This window comes from Oryza sativa, chromosome 7, assembly GCF_034140825.1.
Source record: "Oryza sativa Japonica Group chromosome 7, ASM3414082v1".
NCBI classification, from domain to species: Eukaryota; Viridiplantae; Streptophyta; class Magnoliopsida; order Poales; family Poaceae; genus Oryza; species Oryza sativa.
This window is the reverse complement of record NC_089041.1, coordinates 802,536-819,842: the sequence shown is the minus strand read 5'-3', so window position 1 is coordinate 819,842 and position 17,307 is coordinate 802,536. Positions and strand designations below refer to the sequence as shown.

The 17,307-nt window shown below is 38.9% G+C and overlaps 2 protein-coding genes across 2 annotated transcripts; one reads left to right on the top strand and one right to left on the bottom strand.

Moving 5' to 3' along the window:
• Nucleotides 1–4,317: 4,317 nt before the first annotated feature.
• Nucleotides 4,318–9,844, top strand: LOC4342248 (casein kinase II subunit alpha-2-like). The gene is made up of 10 exons (XM_015791401.3): nt 4,318–4,582; nt 6,831–6,960; nt 7,121–7,315; nt 7,680–7,837; nt 8,226–8,316; nt 8,437–8,502; nt 8,943–9,025; nt 9,114–9,177; nt 9,273–9,341; nt 9,517–9,844. Exons 1-10 carry the CDS (start codon nt 4,497–4,499, stop codon nt 9,574–9,576), a joined length of 1,002 nt encoding a protein of 333 aa, XP_015646887.1. The 5' UTR covers nt 4,318–4,496; the 3' UTR covers nt 9,577–9,844.
• Nucleotides 9,845–10,480: 636 nt separating this feature from the next.
• On the bottom strand, nt 10,481–11,954 carry LOC4342247 (uncharacterized protein At2g23090). The gene is made up of 3 exons (XM_015791402.3): nt 11,815–11,954; nt 11,639–11,679; nt 10,481–10,856 (listed from the first exon to the last, which is right to left on the bottom strand). The coding sequence occupies exons 1-3, from the start codon at nt 11,885–11,887 to the stop codon at nt 10,737–10,739; spliced, it is 234 nt and encodes a 77-aa protein (XP_015646888.1). The 5' UTR covers nt 11,888–11,954; the 3' UTR covers nt 10,481–10,736.
• Nucleotides 11,955–17,307: the final 5,353 nt, after the last annotated feature.

Here is a 17,307-nt window from a genome sequence, read left to right as displayed (position 1 = left end):
CTTTTGCAAAAAAACACACTGTTTAGCAGTTTGAAAAGCGTGCGTGTGGAAAATGAGGGAGAGGGGATGAGAACCCCTGCAACCGAACGCAGCCTAATAATGAGGCCTGGAGGCGCATGTGAAATCTCATCTCTACCCTTCCACCTCAACCCTCAACCATTCTTCCTCTACCGTTGGATGCCACGGATGCACACATGGCAGGTAGCGAGAGAGATGGTGCCGACCACCGTAGGATGGGATTGAGATCCTCTAACTTAAGTCACATGACTTTGAGTCACTGACATATGGGTTTTCTTTGCTATGAACCCACATGTCAGTGACTCTAAAAGTCACCTAACTTAAGGTAGAGAATCTCAATCACCGGAGGATTATGCGGCACCGGACACGTGCTGCGAGCCCTCGTCGAGTGGGATGTTGCTCTGCTGCCACCTACGTCTTCTCCGCATGCCTTTGCCACCACCTCCTGCTCTTTTCCCGTTGACCGAAGAGGGACGGAGCGGCGGGTAAGGAGGATGTCGCCCCCTGCTTCCGGCTCTCCTTCCTGCGGTCTCTCATCCCTTGCGCTCGCCGCCGCGAGGGATGGTGAGAAGTCCCGTCGACACCGCAGCACACCGCTAAGCGTGGAGTGTTTGGGGAAAAATATAGAGGGGAGAAAGAGGCTGACAAGTGGGCCCCTTTTTAAAAAAAATCTAATCACTTGCATGTCAAGTGGGGGCCACCTTCTGTCCCCCTTACTATCATATCTCACCCTCTCTCCACCTTTCTTCTTATCGGTGGGGAGCGGCGGCGGCGGGGCTCTCTTCTCTTTCTCACCCTGGCCCTTTCGGGCCGACGATGGTGACGGAGTGGCCAATTGAGAGCCGGGATGTGAGGCGGCGGTGGAGAAGACGGCTTGGAGGAAGAAGTGGAGAAGCAAACAAGCCTGTCGTTCGGGAGCACGTCATTGGCGAGGGCCTCCTTGGAGTTGGCTTACATATGGGCCTCACTTGTATTTTATGACTAGCTTGCCACATCAGTAAAAAAAGGTTGACCAAGTCAAAGGCCACGTTAGCGAAACTGTCCTCCAAAACCGTCGAGGAATCAAATTGCATTGATTGTAATAGTTGGGGGGGTCAAGATATCCGTTATTATAATTCAGGATTCGAATTAGATTTGGCCACTAGTTAAGAGAATCAAAGTGGACTTACTACAATTTTTAATAAGAGTGAAGGAGAGATGGACTGGCTGGCCCAAATACAAAACTAGTCTTGATGTGTCGCTGGCATGATAAAAAAAAATTCGGTCCAGAGATTCCAATTCCAACACATATGAAAAAGGAAAAAAAAGTTCAAATACCCGGTAGCGCTAATCCACGCGCTGCGTGCGGAATAATAATTCGAGCGCCGTACAACGCTCCCTCCTTCCGGTTTTCCTAAAGCTTCTGCTGCTCAGAAGTCCTTCGTCTCCACATCCATGTCCCTCCCGAACCTGCACACCAGCATGTCGGAGCTGCTCTAGGGATATGTCTCTGTATGGCTCCACCTCTACTTGATTTCCTTGTAGATGAAAAGGATCGGCACCTCCATTGATAAACTAAACTCGATTCGACTGTTGGAAATAGCTAGTGACTTGGATGTTTGGTTGGCTTTGTTTGGACCTACTATAACAGGCATACAGCTCCATCACCCGGCGACGGCGGCGTTGGAGCTCATGCCCTGCTAGTGGCGACGCAAAAAGGTGCGAGCGAAGGCAGTGAAGTTTCGAGTCGTCTGAATTTAATGTTTGTCTTCTGGTGTATTTAATATCGTATCATTTATATACTTATATCGATGTACCCCAATACTCTCAGAATATGATCTATGTATATCCCCGTCGACAGATTAAGCTAAATATTTTATTAATACAAATATCATAGCTACATATTTTATTAAGACAATTACTATATAATTTAAGTAGTCAAATTTGTTCCTTCCATGTTGAAAACCAAATACAAATTTATAGTTACTGGGCTAAATAGTTTATTATTATTATTATTATTATTATTATTATTATTATTATTATTATTATTATTATTATTATTATTATTTATAATTTAAGTTCCCAGTTTGATCAAACTAAAATAAATTTAAACAGACCATGTGATATTTTGGAAAAAGAATAATAGAACGAGTAGAGTCGAGGGAGGATAAATAGAAAACACCTAAAAATAAAAAAAAAATAGAAAAAGCATTGAACCATCGTGCTAGGCTGCTAGCACCACTTTGTTTACTTTAGGAGCCTGCATAAAATATTTTGGACGAGCTCTCGTGATGTGACAATTTCATTGCGGACGTTGTATCTCAGTGCCCACTTTGATGTCATTTTTTTTAAAAAAAATAATCAGTTTTTGATATTTATTTTTGAAATAAGTTGTATAAAATGATTAGATTGTCAAAAATTCGAGAAGGGGACAATCGATCAACGCCTGAATTGTATCGGTGTTTCCTTTTATCGTCGTTTTGTTTGGTTGAAACTACGAGTACTATACATGTACCACCGGTGGCTGCGTGTACGTGCAGAGGTGCAGCCATATCGTAGGAACGAGAGTTTGTGAAACTTCTTTATTTAAACCGCATGGTGTTACTATAAAGATACGTAGCACAATTTGGAAAACGTACTTTAACTTTTAAAATTAAGTTTTCAAATCCCTTCTTTCTATATAAAGTTAAGACCCAAAACTGCTATCTCCTGCCTCCACGTCACCAGCTAATTGAATCCGTTGGATCAATTCATATCAGCTACTGCCAAGCGTAATATTAAGCACCATGATCTCTCTTCAGATGCACTTTGGAGGCCCATTTCTCAGTTTAGGCCCAATTGATTGCGAGCTCAGAGCGCAAGAGAACCTTCATCTCTTTGTTCGAGGTGCCTGTGGCTGCAGCCTAGAGCGACGACGCATTGTCTTCTCTCAAATCAATGGCCTCGCTAATTAAGTCCGTTCAAATGCATGGCACTACACTAATCTACCTCATCACTACAGTTGTTTTGTGTGCTCATACACTGATTCAATAATCCGAATAGCCATTTTTTTTCTTTTTTTCCTTAAAATGATTCAATTGAAAGAAACTTGCTTTTATAGTTTCATTCATAAGTTCACAGGGTCTACAGTATAATGTTTGTGATGTGCAATAAACTGACCTAACAAAAGAAAAAAAGATGTCTTCGTGCATGTCTGGGATTGCATGCACTTTGGCCTGCCAACACAATGCAATAATTATATATGCATTTTGTGAACGAATGTTCTATACATCCTCCCCATCTCTCACAGGTAATTTGGCTATCTTGATGACTTACTCTAATGGATCAACATGCAAATACAACTTCAAGTTCTTTGTGTCATATCTTATTGATATCTTATTGCTTTCTCTTTATTATTATTATTTTTTATTTTTACAAATATACTTCTTTAGTTTAATCAAGAGAAAATTTGGCTTCAATCAAATCCGCTCTAATTCCTGTGCCAACGTTTAGTGTCCAAATTGCCTGCCTCTTTCTTCTTCTCTTACGAAACCAAAACAACATAAATTTGTCTTCAGATGATTCATCTATATTGTTTCCCTTCCTTTTCCTCTCTCATAAAGTTACATCACCTTAGTTTTGCTTAGTTTTGCTTTTAGTTGATCAATCTATAATTTAAATTGTCATAAACCGTATCATCTAAATTGCTTATAGCTTTTTTCAACTATCAATCAAAGATGCAAATTTTATAAAGTATATAAAATTATGTTGTCTAGCTACTCCCTCCGGTTTAATTTTAATTGATGTTTTGGACAATGGCACGGACTACAAAATATATCTTTAACCTTATTTTTCTATCATAATATATATATTAAATAAATACATGTTTACTTTTGTTATAGTGCTTTGAAAGACAAATCTATATATATATTGTTCTAGTTTCTTTAAACTAAATATTTTTAAAGTTATTAATGGTCAAAGTTATAAAAATTTGTCCCTAATCTTGTCCAAAATGTCAATTATTATAAAACCGGAGAGAGTACAAAACAAATCCTACCATTATCATGCAAAATAAATTCTGCAGCAACGTGCGGGCTTTCATTTAAATTATAACCGCCATTTGTAAGCTGGAGGGCAAATGACGGGGAGTCCCCTAAAAAGATCAACAACCTTGCTACTTGTACAGTCACCGTCAGGTGGGCCACGCCACTCGCTCGGATCCAGGGCCCCACCTGTCATTAGCACTGGCCAATATCCCCAACTTTTCTTCTTTTTTTTCTTTCCCCTTTCCCTCTCAGAAAAAAGAAAGAAAAAGGAAAAAAGATTCATCTCTTCCTCCTCGTCTTGTCCCCTTCCCTCGTCGAAACCCTAGCTAGGCTCGCCGCCGGCGACGCCCGCCTCGCCGATGCGCTCCCCCACCTGACCGCTCCGCCTCGCTCTCCCGGGTCGTCGTTGCCTCACCGCTGTGCCCGCCCACCCCCACCTGGGCAGCGGGCGGGATCCAGTCCCAGATCGGCGCCATGTCCAAGGCCAGGGTCTACACCGACGTCAACGTGCTGCGCCCCAAGGAGTACTGGGACTACGAGGCCCTCACCGTCCAATGGGGGTGAGTGCCTCCCACTCCTACCTCGCTACCTCGCTCTTGCTTCCACCCTGTGTTGTCGCCTCTGCATCTGCGTGGGTCAGTTTAGATTCAGTGTCGGATGTTGCGTGCTGATACGTATGATAAAGCTTTTTAGTTACCCGTTTCATGACTTTGCAATCGCCGGTGTTATCATCAAGTTATTAGGATTGTAAATAGAATTGTTTGTGAATCAACTGCTGCTCTTGTTGTTATTGGAGTTCCATTGTTTCAGGTTGCATGTTAGATTAGTGATCTTGTGCGGAGAGCTGTCAAATTGTTTAGTTTAGATAGAACTCGGTCTTATTTATTGTTACAGTCGATTTCAATTAATTATTTGTTATACTCCAACAATACAAGCCAAGGATTATGCAATATACAGAGCTAAATTGAAGAATACGACTTAGTGTACACTGGTAAACCATGTCAATGAAATGACCGTGTAGATTATAATAAACTTCTCCTACATCAAATAATCATAAATTGGATCTATGCTAATATGTATTCTATCACTGGATCAAGGAAACCGCCTGATTAGCTTGGAATGGTTTTATTGGTACTGTATTCTTGTATTGGTGAAAGATGATATAATTAAGTGTAACAACCTGATATGAGCTGGGCTCCATGGCCTTTGTCTAGTATATGACTAACAGCTATCCTGATTGATTGTGATGCAATATGCTGTATGTCTAGAGTGCAACAGTATATTACCCTCTCAAGTGTTTGTTATGGTACTAGTGTTTACTGCTTGTTCTTCATCTTCCTAAGAAACGACAGGAAGATCATGTTCTGTAAAAGCGGCCAAACAAGGTCCTGGGACTACGAGGCCCTCACCATCCGATGGGGGTGAGTGTGTCCTACGTCGCAATTGCTTCGCGCCCACCCACCCACCCATGTGGGCAGCAGGCCCTCCCGCATTTGTTGCTGCCTGTGTATCTGCATGCGGTGAATTCATCCATTCAGTTAGATTCAGGGTTGGATGCTGCATCTGGAGTGTGTGCTGTTGGAATTCTAGACGTCGGTGATCCAGGGAAGGTATTGTTGGGTGCGAGCTTGATTGAGTCGTGCGATTTTTTTTATTCGCATATATTATATTGGGAAAATGGATATACTCCCTGAAATCATTGGGACAATTGATTACTTACTAATAATTTCTGTTCACTAGTGGCTACTTAAATTACCCATTTTTTGACTTGCGATTACGGTGTCATCTACAAGTTTGCATCGTAAATACATTTCTCTAAACCACGTACATGGAGGCAACAATAACACATAAACTGCTGTCGTTCTCATTGAATTCCCATTGTTTCAGATTGCATGTTAGATTAGCGATGTTGCGCAGAGGGCATGTTTTTTAGTTAGTTTCAATCTGTCGAATGATTTAGTTTAGATAGAATTGGGCTCATCATTTGGTGTTACAATTTAATTTACTTTGTAATAGGAATCCAAGGCATGCATCAATTGCTCTATAAGTTTAGAGTCCACGGGTCATACTGATCCTGTGGTCTTAAAACAGCTATTTTGGGCAGCAACCATGTGCAGCATTAAGGCTTGTGCTGAAGGATTGTTCTTCAACAGTTCAACCTAAGGATTAGAGTAACCATGTTATTTTTTTTAGTAAATATTCTTAATCAAGTCCATTGAAATGACTATATATGTTATAATAAACTTATTTTACTTAATTAACCATGACAATGGACCTTTGTCAATATGTATTTTATCACTGAATGAAGGCAATCATGTGATTAGCTTGAAGTGTTTTTATTGCTACTGTATTCTTGTATGGATTAAAGATGGTATGAATTAAGTGTAATAACCTGATAGTACTTTGGTTCTTTGGCCTTTGTATAGCTTGAAAAATAGATATCAGGATTGATTGTAGTGCATTATGCCTAGAGGTTATAGCTCAACAGCACATTACCCTCAAGTGCCTGGTCTGGCACTGGTGTTTTCTGCTTGTTCTTCATTTTCTAAAGACAGAACAGGAAGATCATGTACTCTAAAAGCAACCCAAAATAACTTTGGTTGTATATGATTACTTTAGCATGACGCATGTCTTCTCCCCACAAATATACCAGTGTTCATCACTTACTGTTTTGAATAGTGTACTTATATCTCCAGTCAATTAGGAATTCATGCTGTGAGTGAGCTCACAAAAAATGTCCAACTGGGCACTTATATTTTCCCAGCCTATCCTGTTAACAGTATCTGAATTTATGATCTCTTTGAGCAGTGAGCAGGATGATTATGAAGTTGTCAGGAAAGTTGGGAGAGGAAAATACAGCGAGGTCTTTGAGGGTATTAATGTCAACAACAATGAAAAATGCATTATCAAAATTCTCAAGCCTGTGAAGAAAAAGAAGGTAGTTCATGATTCATGAATCCTGTTGTCCATCCTTTTTTTCCTTTTCCCCTGAACATGCTCTTTTACTGGTAACATGGTACTGTTTCCATCTTACACCTAGCTTTGTGTCAATGGCATTAGTGTTTATTATTTTAACCATAGTTTTCTTTTGTATGCAGATCAAAAGAGAGATAAAAATACTTCAGAATCTTTGTGGAGGTCCAAATATCGTGAAACTGCTTGATATTGTTAGAGATCAGCACTCAAAAACACCAAGCTTGATATTTGAATATGTCAACAACACAGATTTCAAAGTGCTATACCCAACCCTGACAGATTATGACATCCGTTATTATATCTACGAGCTACTGAAGGTTTTATTCTTTCTCAATTTTTTGTTACTGTAACATTGCCAACAAGAAACTACTTATTCAGCACTTTTCCAGAGTATCGTTCTTGTTGAAATGAAATCTTTGAAATTTGCAACTATATGCATAATATCTAACTTCTAGTTCCAACTTATGCTTAATACTATTTTTCTTCCCTGAGGGCTTCTCTGTGTGCATGAAGGCTTTTTCTATGCTAGTAACGAGATGAAGAAATCTTTGCCCATGATAAAAGCAATGATATCATGTTCTTTTTCTTCTATAGGAGAATCCAAGTCATACATCGTTTGGTTTGAGCAATTTTTGGCTGATCCAATTATGATATAACACCCTTTTCTGTTGATGGGTGCAGGCTTTAGATTACTGCCATTCACAAGGCATCATGCACCGCGATGTGAAGCCTCACAATGTTATGATAGATCACGAGCTTCGAAAACTCCGATTAATAGACTGGGGCCTTGCTGAATTCTACCACCCTGGCAAGGAATATAATGTCCGTGTTGCTTCAAGGTAGGGGCACATACTGCTCTGTTAATGGGTTTATCATTTGATTTTCTTATAGAGTAATTAACAACATGTATTAATCTTAGTATGTTTGGTGAACTATTTAAGTTAGAATAAACTGGCGTGCAGTTTATTTGATGATTGTTTTGATGATTTACTGAGGCAATAGGCAAATCTAATTCTTGCGGATATTGGATTGTTTGCGTTAATGATGTTTAAAGTACTATGAAGAACAGAAAAATGCCAGCAGCATGAGCATATAATCACGTTTAAAGAATGTTTTCTGTAGCTACTATGTTTGCTGTGCCTGTACTACTCTCATTCCATATTTTCCCTGTTGCATCCCTTTCTTTTTTTTTTTTTGGTTGACATGTTCTGTTTCACTGGAATTCAGGTACTTCAAGGGACCTGAGCTTCTTGTTGACTTGCAAGATTATGACTACTCTTTGGACATGTGGAGTCTTGGTTGCATGTTTGCTGGAATGGTATTACCATGACATTTATACATTACTTTTTCTCATTTCATCAATTTTGTAATGCAACTGCCTTTTTCTATAAAAGAATTAACTGGTGCTGATTCGCTAATAATGTGTTGTTGAGTGCAGATCTTCCGCAAGGAGCCATTTTTCTATGGTCATGACAACCATGATCAACTTGTTAAGATCGCAAAGGTGATTTCTCAGCTTGTTTATGTTAAAAGATGATGTTCATACAAGAATGAAATGCATTTCATGTTTAGCTTATCATTCATACTGTACACTATGGTTTATCTTATTTCATTTGCAGCTCAAGTTATCCATGTTTGATGTTAGGAATTGTTTCATTTGTTGTTATGATGCGATTAGTTCTGATAGTAATCAGGAGCAACAGTTGTAACGCTCTCCTGCGTGTTCGAGAAAAAAAAGTAACAGTTACAACTATTTTTCTCCGCTGAACTTTATTCTGGTCAAACTTAGTCACTAACATTTTATTCAAACTTGCACGTTAACTATGGACACCCTTCCTTTCTGTTGAGTACTGCTTCAGTAAAAGTCTTATTGAACTTGAGCTAGATATGTGATAAATCATCTTTAGTTATTTGTGTTGTTTCCCTGACTCCCTGCATTCACAGGTACTTGGGACAGACAGCCTGAATTCATACTTGAACAAGTACCGTATTGAGCTTGACCCACAGCTTGAAGCCCTCGTTGGAAGGTATATGAATTACAATTATATGTGATGCAATGCAAGACCTCTAGTTTTAATATGAATTAAAATTTTGACATTTTTTTTTCATATGCAGGCACAGCAGGAAACCTTGGTCAAAGTTTATTAATGCTGACAACCAACATCTAGTATCCCCAGAGGTATTTCCAGTGCCCCTTCTTCAGAGGTTATCACAAATGTACCTACTGTCATTAAAGTATTAATGGTTTTCAACATGATTTCTTTTCTATGTTAGGCCATCGATTTCCTTGACAAGCTTCTTCGCTATGATCACCAGGATAGACTTACTGCACGTGAAGCTATGGTAAGTAACTTGTTCTGCACTTCCTTTGATTTCCTTTTTTCTATGCAAAATATGCGTTTTACTAGTGTACAACATCATGATATTTTTTTTGCGATTGTTCCTGGGCATTATTGGTCTCTGACCTTTGATTTGGTGTACCATTGCCATGCACTTATATAACATTGGATGATTGCAGGCACACCCATACTTTCTCCAAGTGAGGGCTGCGGAGAACAGTAGGCCTCGTGCACAATAGACAAAAGAACGGGACTATTGCTGACTGTCGATTAGCAGCAGTCATGGAGCTGCACCGTATTAGTGACTTAGTCCAGTCACTTGTATTGGGAGTTTGAGATTCGGTAATGGTTGAATCACCTGGCAAGAGGATTCTGGGAGAGCATGTAACAGCTCATGTGTGCTTAACCGCAAACGTGGATTGTGATTTACTCGTGCTGTTTGTATCTTTGTTTCTGACGATTGATTGAAACACATTGTTCTCGTTGAGTATAAATGTTTTTTTTTAATTTGCGAGTTGGTCCGTTTTAAGACTGATTGTAATGATCAATTAGCTGTACCTTAATGGTTTTATGCACCTTGACTTCGGACATCATCGCTGAACCATTTCAATTCCCTATATTAAAGTTGTCAGCTATCCATGCTAACTGAAACGCTATTTATGCGAACTGAATTCCTCTTTAGAATGGGCGTTCTGAATTCTGATGAACAAATTCGATTCTTTTTCCTCTAAACTGACCCAAGTTAGGTTTACAGTTTCTAGCGAAGTATTCCAGAACTAACCTATTCCAGAAGTTCAAACATGATTAGCCTAGTAAATCTGAAGAAAATTACGCTTGCTCTCACCTATAAATCAGAGGTTACAGGTCGATCCTGGCTTATAAATGATAAATGGGGTCTATACTGTAAAAGTTGTGGGCCAATCCTGTATTTCAGATGCATACAAATGTACTTGAGCCCCCAATACTCTTTATGTTAGATGCATACAAATATACAGTAGTAGGAGCTCATAGAAGATCAAGCACAGAACTATATCTACTACTACGTATAAACAAGGTGCTCCATGGAAAAAAAAACACGATGGCATAACTGTTAAAGAAACTCTGGGTTGAAGCAATGACTTGTACCACAGGAGACACCGGAAATTAGTGAAGAGTGATGTTGCAACATAACATATTGACTGAACACAGGCAGCAAATCCACACAAGATTAATATCGTTGCACAAGAGGTTGATAGAGCATTACATATTTAGATGAGGCACACAACCAAAGAAGCAGCAGCAGCTGACCAAAGTTTAGACCCATACATAGGGCAACCAGTCATTGCATACAAGATGATACTAGTGGATTATGGCAGCTTCTCTTTTTCTCTTCTGATTGAGCAGAGAGATGCCACCGCCATTATTTCTTGAGGTGAGGGAAGCACGCGGTGAGGTCGCTCTTCGGATGCTTCGCCTCAGCATGCTCTTTGCACTTGGTCTCAGAGGTGGTGCAGATGAAAGTCTGCATGCATATCTTGCACTGCATTGAGATGGAACCGTTGTTGAGTACACCAGATTAAGAAAAAAGATTACCACAAAATCGTACATCGTGATGGCTACAATGGAAAAATTCACCAAGAGAATGCACTAGATATCAATACGACTACAGATTCGAGAAACAACAACGCTAGGAGCACAAATTCATGCTTTACATATCTTAACCAGTGAAGCCATCGGCAAACTTCGGCTTAATACATAACTAGTGGACTGATGAAAGATACTTAACAATCAGTTCATTAATTTGTTGAGGACATAACTTCCATCACATATATTCTAACGATTACACAACAGGATAATACCTCACAAGGATTGTCGATGCTATTGCTACCCGAAGGTTCAGATAAATCATCACACTGACATATACAGAACTATAAGAGTACATGGATCTCAACTAACAAAACCTGGAATTAGATCCAGGCAAGCATAAAGCTAACCTGGAATCATTAACAGCAGCCTATCTTGTGAAAAATAAACGATTGTTTTACATCAGCAGTTCTTTTTTCCTTTATAAAAGCTCAAAATTAACAGAACTTTGAGAACATAGGCTGTCGATATATGTCTGAACAGAGCCGAAGGAATTGAACCCGATTGATTTCCTGCGTGTCTACACGCGCGTAATCAAAAAATCCTCCCTAAATCCCACCATAAATCGTGGTCCCAAAACACAAGCAATTGGGGGAAAGAAGAAGATGAGGAATAATAGAATAGGGTTAGGTGGAGGGAGCGAATCGGGAGGGGGGAGGAGATGGATCGGGTGCTCACCTGGATGTTCATGGCCTTCTTGTTGGCCTCAAGCTGGCTCCCTGCGAAAAATCAACAGCACACACAACACACGAGGATGATGAGATCAAGAAGCAAGAAACACATGAACAAGGACCAAATCAAGACCAAATCGAGGCACGAGACGATTGGGAGGAGAAGGGGGTAGGTTAGTATACCCTTGGCGCCCTTGTTCTTCTCCATGTTCCTCTCCCTCGCCATCTTCGACTTCTGCCCATTGCCGCCGCCCATCTCGTCGACCTCGACCTTCCTCTCCCCCTTCGCCGCAACAAGAGAAGAGAAGAGAAGAAAAGAAAACGAGTTTTTTTTTTCTTTTTTGGAAGTGATGAAGGGAAGCGAAGGCAAAGGCACGGAATCATCGGGTTTTAATAGGAGGAGGTCGGCGAGCGTGTGGGGCCCACACGGGCTGATCTGGGCCGTCCGTTTTGGGCGTCCCGTGGGCCTCACGGGAGAGCCGGTCCGATCCAGCCAACCGTCTACTGTAACGAGGAGTAATGGGCGTGCCTAACCTACTACTCTTTGCTTTGTTGACTGCCAAATTGGTCAAAAAAAAACCAAGTAATGATACCAAAAATAAAAATACAATATACCCAATCCCATGATTATTACCAGGTAAAAACTACCATCATATTTAACAAAAGATAATAATGCTTATGTGTGGACTAGTATTTTTTATGAGCTTAATAGAGAGCCAGAATAGCAAACCCCTCGACTACAGGAGTAATGGGCATGGCTAAGCTAACGTTTTGTTTGTTGTTGATGGATTTGCCATATTGGTCATAAACCAGCAAACCCAATAATAATAATAAAATAATGCCGCCACAATGATGTATCTTTCGGTGCTGTAAAAAAAAGTGAACTTTCGATGCTATATAACCAATTTTACCTGATAATTATTAGTCCTACCAAAGTAAAAAAAAAATCATCCTACAATGTCGTGTAAAACTTAAGCCATGTTTAATTCCCAAAACAAAAATTTTCACGCTGTCACATCGAATATTTGGACACATGCATAGAGTACTAAATGTAGGGGAAAAACCAATTACACGGATTGCGTGTAAATTGCAAGATGGATCTGTTAAACCTAATTACGCTATGATTTGACAATATGGTGCTATAGTAAAAATTTGCTAATGGTGGATTAATTAGGCTTAATAAATTCGTCTCGCAGTTTTCTGGCGGAATCTGTAATTTATTTTGTTATTAGACTACGTTTAATACTTTAAACGTATCCATATATCCGATGTGACAACTAAACCTAAAAATTTTCCCCAACTAAATAAGGCCTTATTAAGCTGAAATCTACTGTTAAAAGTAATTATATGGTCCGACACCGCATATGATGGTTATATATAGGGTTTTATAGGTATGACTCCTTTAACATTTATGGCACCTATAATCTTATCATCGGGCATAGTATAAAAATGAAGTTGACTAGGCTATGTTCTTTTCCACAGCTCCAAATTACAACTTGCTCATTTTTCGTTAGCATGCTTTTCAAACAGTTCAATTGTATGATTCGTGCAAAAAAAAAAGAAACTATGAAGAAATTTCTTAAAAACTCAAATAAATATATTTTTTTAATTTTTATAGCTATCCCGTTCTACGTTGCCGCTAATTTGCTCATTTATATTGTTCAAATGGTCACTACCACCAGCTTCCACTCCCTAAGTATAATACAGAGGATATATTTAACCTAGGATTAACAGTGTAAAGTAGCACTACCCTTCCCTCTTTATTTTCTCACTGGGACGTGGGACCCACATCAGGTAAACCGTTGGAACAATCCACGTTCTGTTACCGTGGCAGTGAACCAGGGAGAGTGGCCAGCAGCGGAGAAAAATGTCAACGCCAAGATTGTGATCGAGTCGAGTGCCCCCCATCTTTGACTAGCCTCTAGCTTAGCTGGAGGAGCGAAGAGTAATTAAGGGTATATTTAGATTGTAGCTAAAATAAATCTTATCAAATTTTGATAATTTGACAATATTACAAAAATTTAGCAGGATTTCTTATGTGTTTTACTAGAGTTTGGTAAAAAACTAAATGGATACATATATTTGACAACTTTATCTAAAAAAAATTTGGTACGGTTTAATATGACATCAATCTAAACAACCCCTAAATTAACAGGTGTCTTGGGATTGCTAACTAAATTTTAGCCTTAGCTATAGCTACAGAAGAATTGAGGCGTCTTTATTTTCTTTGCCGAAAGAAAAAAAAGATTCTAGTTGTAGTACAAAAATAATTCATTTCTTTTCAACTGAACAAGAATATGGTGCTTGGGACCAATGAAATGAAATAGCTAAACTTAGAGCACCTGCAATGGTAAAGTAAGGTGCTCTCTATAAAACATGTACATCTCAGCAATAGATTAGATTAATAGTAAACCACCTCAATAGTATGTCTATATGGGTATCTATAGCTCTCTAATGCATTGCCTCGTTTTTCTCTATAGACTATCTCCATGTTAGTAGATAGCTTTGCTCTCTCTCTTCATTTAATCTCTTCTAAGTAGGAAAATATGCTGACATGGATATCTTGTAGAGAGCCTATAGATAACCATTACGGGTGCCCTTAGCCATTGTGAGAAATGAAATAGTTTAAGGACCAATGCTCATCGTCCCACCTATAATAATTAGTTGAGTAATATATATTGTTTATGCCCTTAAGATTATACATGTATTTTTTTATTGACAATATAATAATCTAGTATTATATGAGTCACATTTAATAGTTAACGTACTTTTTGGACAAAAAATAATCTTATGTAGTAGTAGGACGGTTCGTTGGCAGACGAGGTGAGGTGAGATGAGAGGCGGCTTTGACACAAGTGGAGTGAAGAGAGGCAATCTCAGCTTGTGGCTGGAGATTGACGACGATGCGCTGGCATGGCCCACGCAGCCACCGGGTGGGCCCCACCACCCATATGTGATCATCATTATCTAAAGAGTATTTTATTTTATTAATTTATAATTGTTTTTTTTTACTTTTTACGGAACACACTACTACGTTTAAATAAGAAGTAATTATTAAGAATTTGGGCATTAGAGGGAGTGTAGCACCGTACTTCCTCCGATTCTTATAATTATTATGTTTTGACTAATGCTATGGTCAAATTTTTTAATTTAGAACTCTGTATCAATAATTCTAAAAATATTAAGTTTAAATGTGCTAATAAATAAATAAATATCATTATAGAAAATATAGTTAAAGATATATTTTAAAATATAGTATATCGTCATTTAAAACATCACGAAAATTCATGGAATCATTTAAATGTCATGGAATCATTTAAAGGCAGATCGAGCGCGTGCACCGACGCGGAACGGCGTTGACGTTGACAGAATCATCAGCGCACTTATTACTACCAGATGGACCCCACCAATGGTAAATTAGGCTGAGAGAAGAAGCTTCTGGATCTTGTCCGAACCTAGCTGTACACACCTGTACTCCATCAACCAGGAGAAACTATACCTCGTCAAACCTAGGTGTGGGCATTCGGTTTTTTCTGTTAAATCGGTTCGGTTTTATCGGTTTTCTAAAATGTCGGTTTTCGTATAATGGCAAACAGAAAGCATACAGAAAAGTTAAAAACCGAGGAAAAAAGAGAAATATGTTTTACATTTTTTGATGGATTCAGTAAATTTGGTCAGAATTTTAAAATTTTGACTAGACGTTGTCCTAAACACCACCGATTTATAACCGGATGGAGCAGGATTTCCAGAAAAGCGTGGTTATTAAGATATTTCAGTGTTTGAATGAAAATAAAGAAAACAAGTTAAAGTAGAAAAACAAATGAGAAAATATCCTAATAAAGAAGGGATGATTTTCGTCAAAAAGAAAAGTATTTCCACATATGCCGCTAACTTACTGCTCCTAAATGGGGAAGTAGTGTATTTTCCAGGATCAAATTGTTTCAACAGGCCCCCTATTCAGTATAGGTCTCTCTCCCTGATAGCTGGGCCTAGGCCCATGATGGAGAAAACTGAATCTGTCGTGGGCCACGAATTTTGTCTGGGGTGGGCCTTCAGGCCCATTAGAAGGTGTAGCACTGTTGCTAGGGCTTGTTTGAGGAAGCTTCTAGCAACTGCAGTTTCTCCTAGAATCTCCAGCTGCCAGAAGCTCCTCCAAACTGTCCAGCTTTTTACTAGATTCTGAGAATCTATAGTTGTAGAATCTAGAAAATAAGCTAGAAGTTAGAAGCTGGGAAACCTAGCTTCTCCAGTTTCTCACTATCTAGCTTCTCAGAATCTTGGCTTACTCGGTTCTTGGCAATCCTCACAAGTCACAACAAACACTGAGCTCAAAACTGTCACGCCATTTGATTGCTATTATGCTATATAGCATACATGTTTGACAGCATATATAACAAATGATCCATCATCATATTGCGAGCTCCAAGTGAAACAAATTTTCAGCAGCCAAAATAGGAATTTGCATAGCCGTTGGGCTCGTGATCAGAAGTCAGCTAATTTAAACAACAGTAACCTCTTCCAAACAATAAACCTCATGATTGATTATTGATGCCGTTTTACTCGATGAAGTTGTATTGCTCAATGCTTGGAACAGTTTAATAAATAAATTTACGTACGTATTGCGACGTACCCGTCAACAGCGAGACGCCTGTGATGACTTCGTCAATCTCTCTAGAATTTGCCGGCCCAGTCTTCGAAAATGCTCATAGGGATAGGGTTTACGTACGTGTGTTCATAAGGGTGAGTGCGTATACGTTGTGAGTATCTGCATTGTACTGTGTAATTCTAAAAAAAAATTTACGTACGTATTAATATATTACTCTTGCATCTGCACTCACCAATCCAAGATATGGCTACATGCAACATTTTTTTTTACTTTGACAGGACTTTGTCGAATAGTTTTTATGAATACAGTAGGCTTTGTCAAATATGATGCCACCTTCGGCTAGCATAGCATCTCAGAGAATGAGAAACGCACCATGGTAGTAGCCATGAACGAACGAAAACAAGAGCAATAATTAATCATCAATTATGAAAAAAAAAAGAATACTCCCTATATCTTGGTCGTCAAATTAACATTTGCGAAAGGAGGCAGTAGTAGCTATTTCTTCCTAGCTAGTTGTATATATGTGCTTGCTTGCTTTCTTGCAGCTCCACTTTTGTTCTTCAGCTTATTAGTCCAAGCTAAAATTTACTCTTAAAACTTAATTTTAGAGATGATTTTATAGTTTCTTCATCATGGTTTTTTCAGCATTGGATTTTACAAGTAACTAAGAAGATGTATATAAAAGTTTTTTTATCAATAAATTATTTTTTGTAATTAATAACATGTACTCCCTACAATAAGTTATATATAGACGAAACGATGAGCAATTAGTCCCTACTTAATATAATTAGCATGATGGCAACCCTTAATTTGTGATGATAAGCGCATTCATTATCCATTTCAAGCCTCCATGGCCAACACGTACTTGTGAAAAGTTCACAAGACTTGCAGATTCATAGTACCACGTACACTTACTTTTGTGTCTATTGTGCATGTGTTTTCCTGTTCAGTTGCGTTCTGCTTATATTAGTCCAAACAATTAATAGCGTTTAAGTAGTACAACAATGAACTACTCGCTCCGTACCTTAGGCCTGTTTAGATTAATTTGCTGTGCAAATTTTTTTTACAAA

Excerpts from the sequence above, each read along its gene's own strand:
- LOC4342247 (XM_015791402.3), bottom strand. The coding sequence starts at position 11,887 with ATGGGCGGCGGCAATGGGCAGAAGTCGAAGATGGCGAGGGAGAGGAAC. Across the intron at positions 11,680-11,814 it reads GAAGAACAAGGGCGCCAAGG|GGAGCCAGCTTGAGGCCAAC; the intron begins GTATACTAACCT and ends GATTTTTCGCAG. Across the intron at positions 10,857-11,638 it reads AGAAGGCCATGAACATCCAG|TGCAAGATATGCATGCAGAC; the intron begins GTGAGCACCCGA and ends ATCTCAATGCAG.
- LOC4342248 (XM_015791401.3), top strand. The coding sequence starts at position 4,497 with ATGTCCAAGGCCAGGGTCTACACCGACGTCAACGTGCTGCGCCCCAAG. Across the intron at positions 6,961-7,120 it reads AGCCTGTGAAGAAAAAGAAG|ATCAAAAGAGAGATAAAAAT; the intron begins GTAGTTCATGAT and ends TTTTGTATGCAG. Across the intron at positions 7,838-8,225 it reads AATGTCCGTGTTGCTTCAAG|GTACTTCAAGGGACCTGAGC; the intron begins GTAGGGGCACAT and ends ACTGGAATTCAG.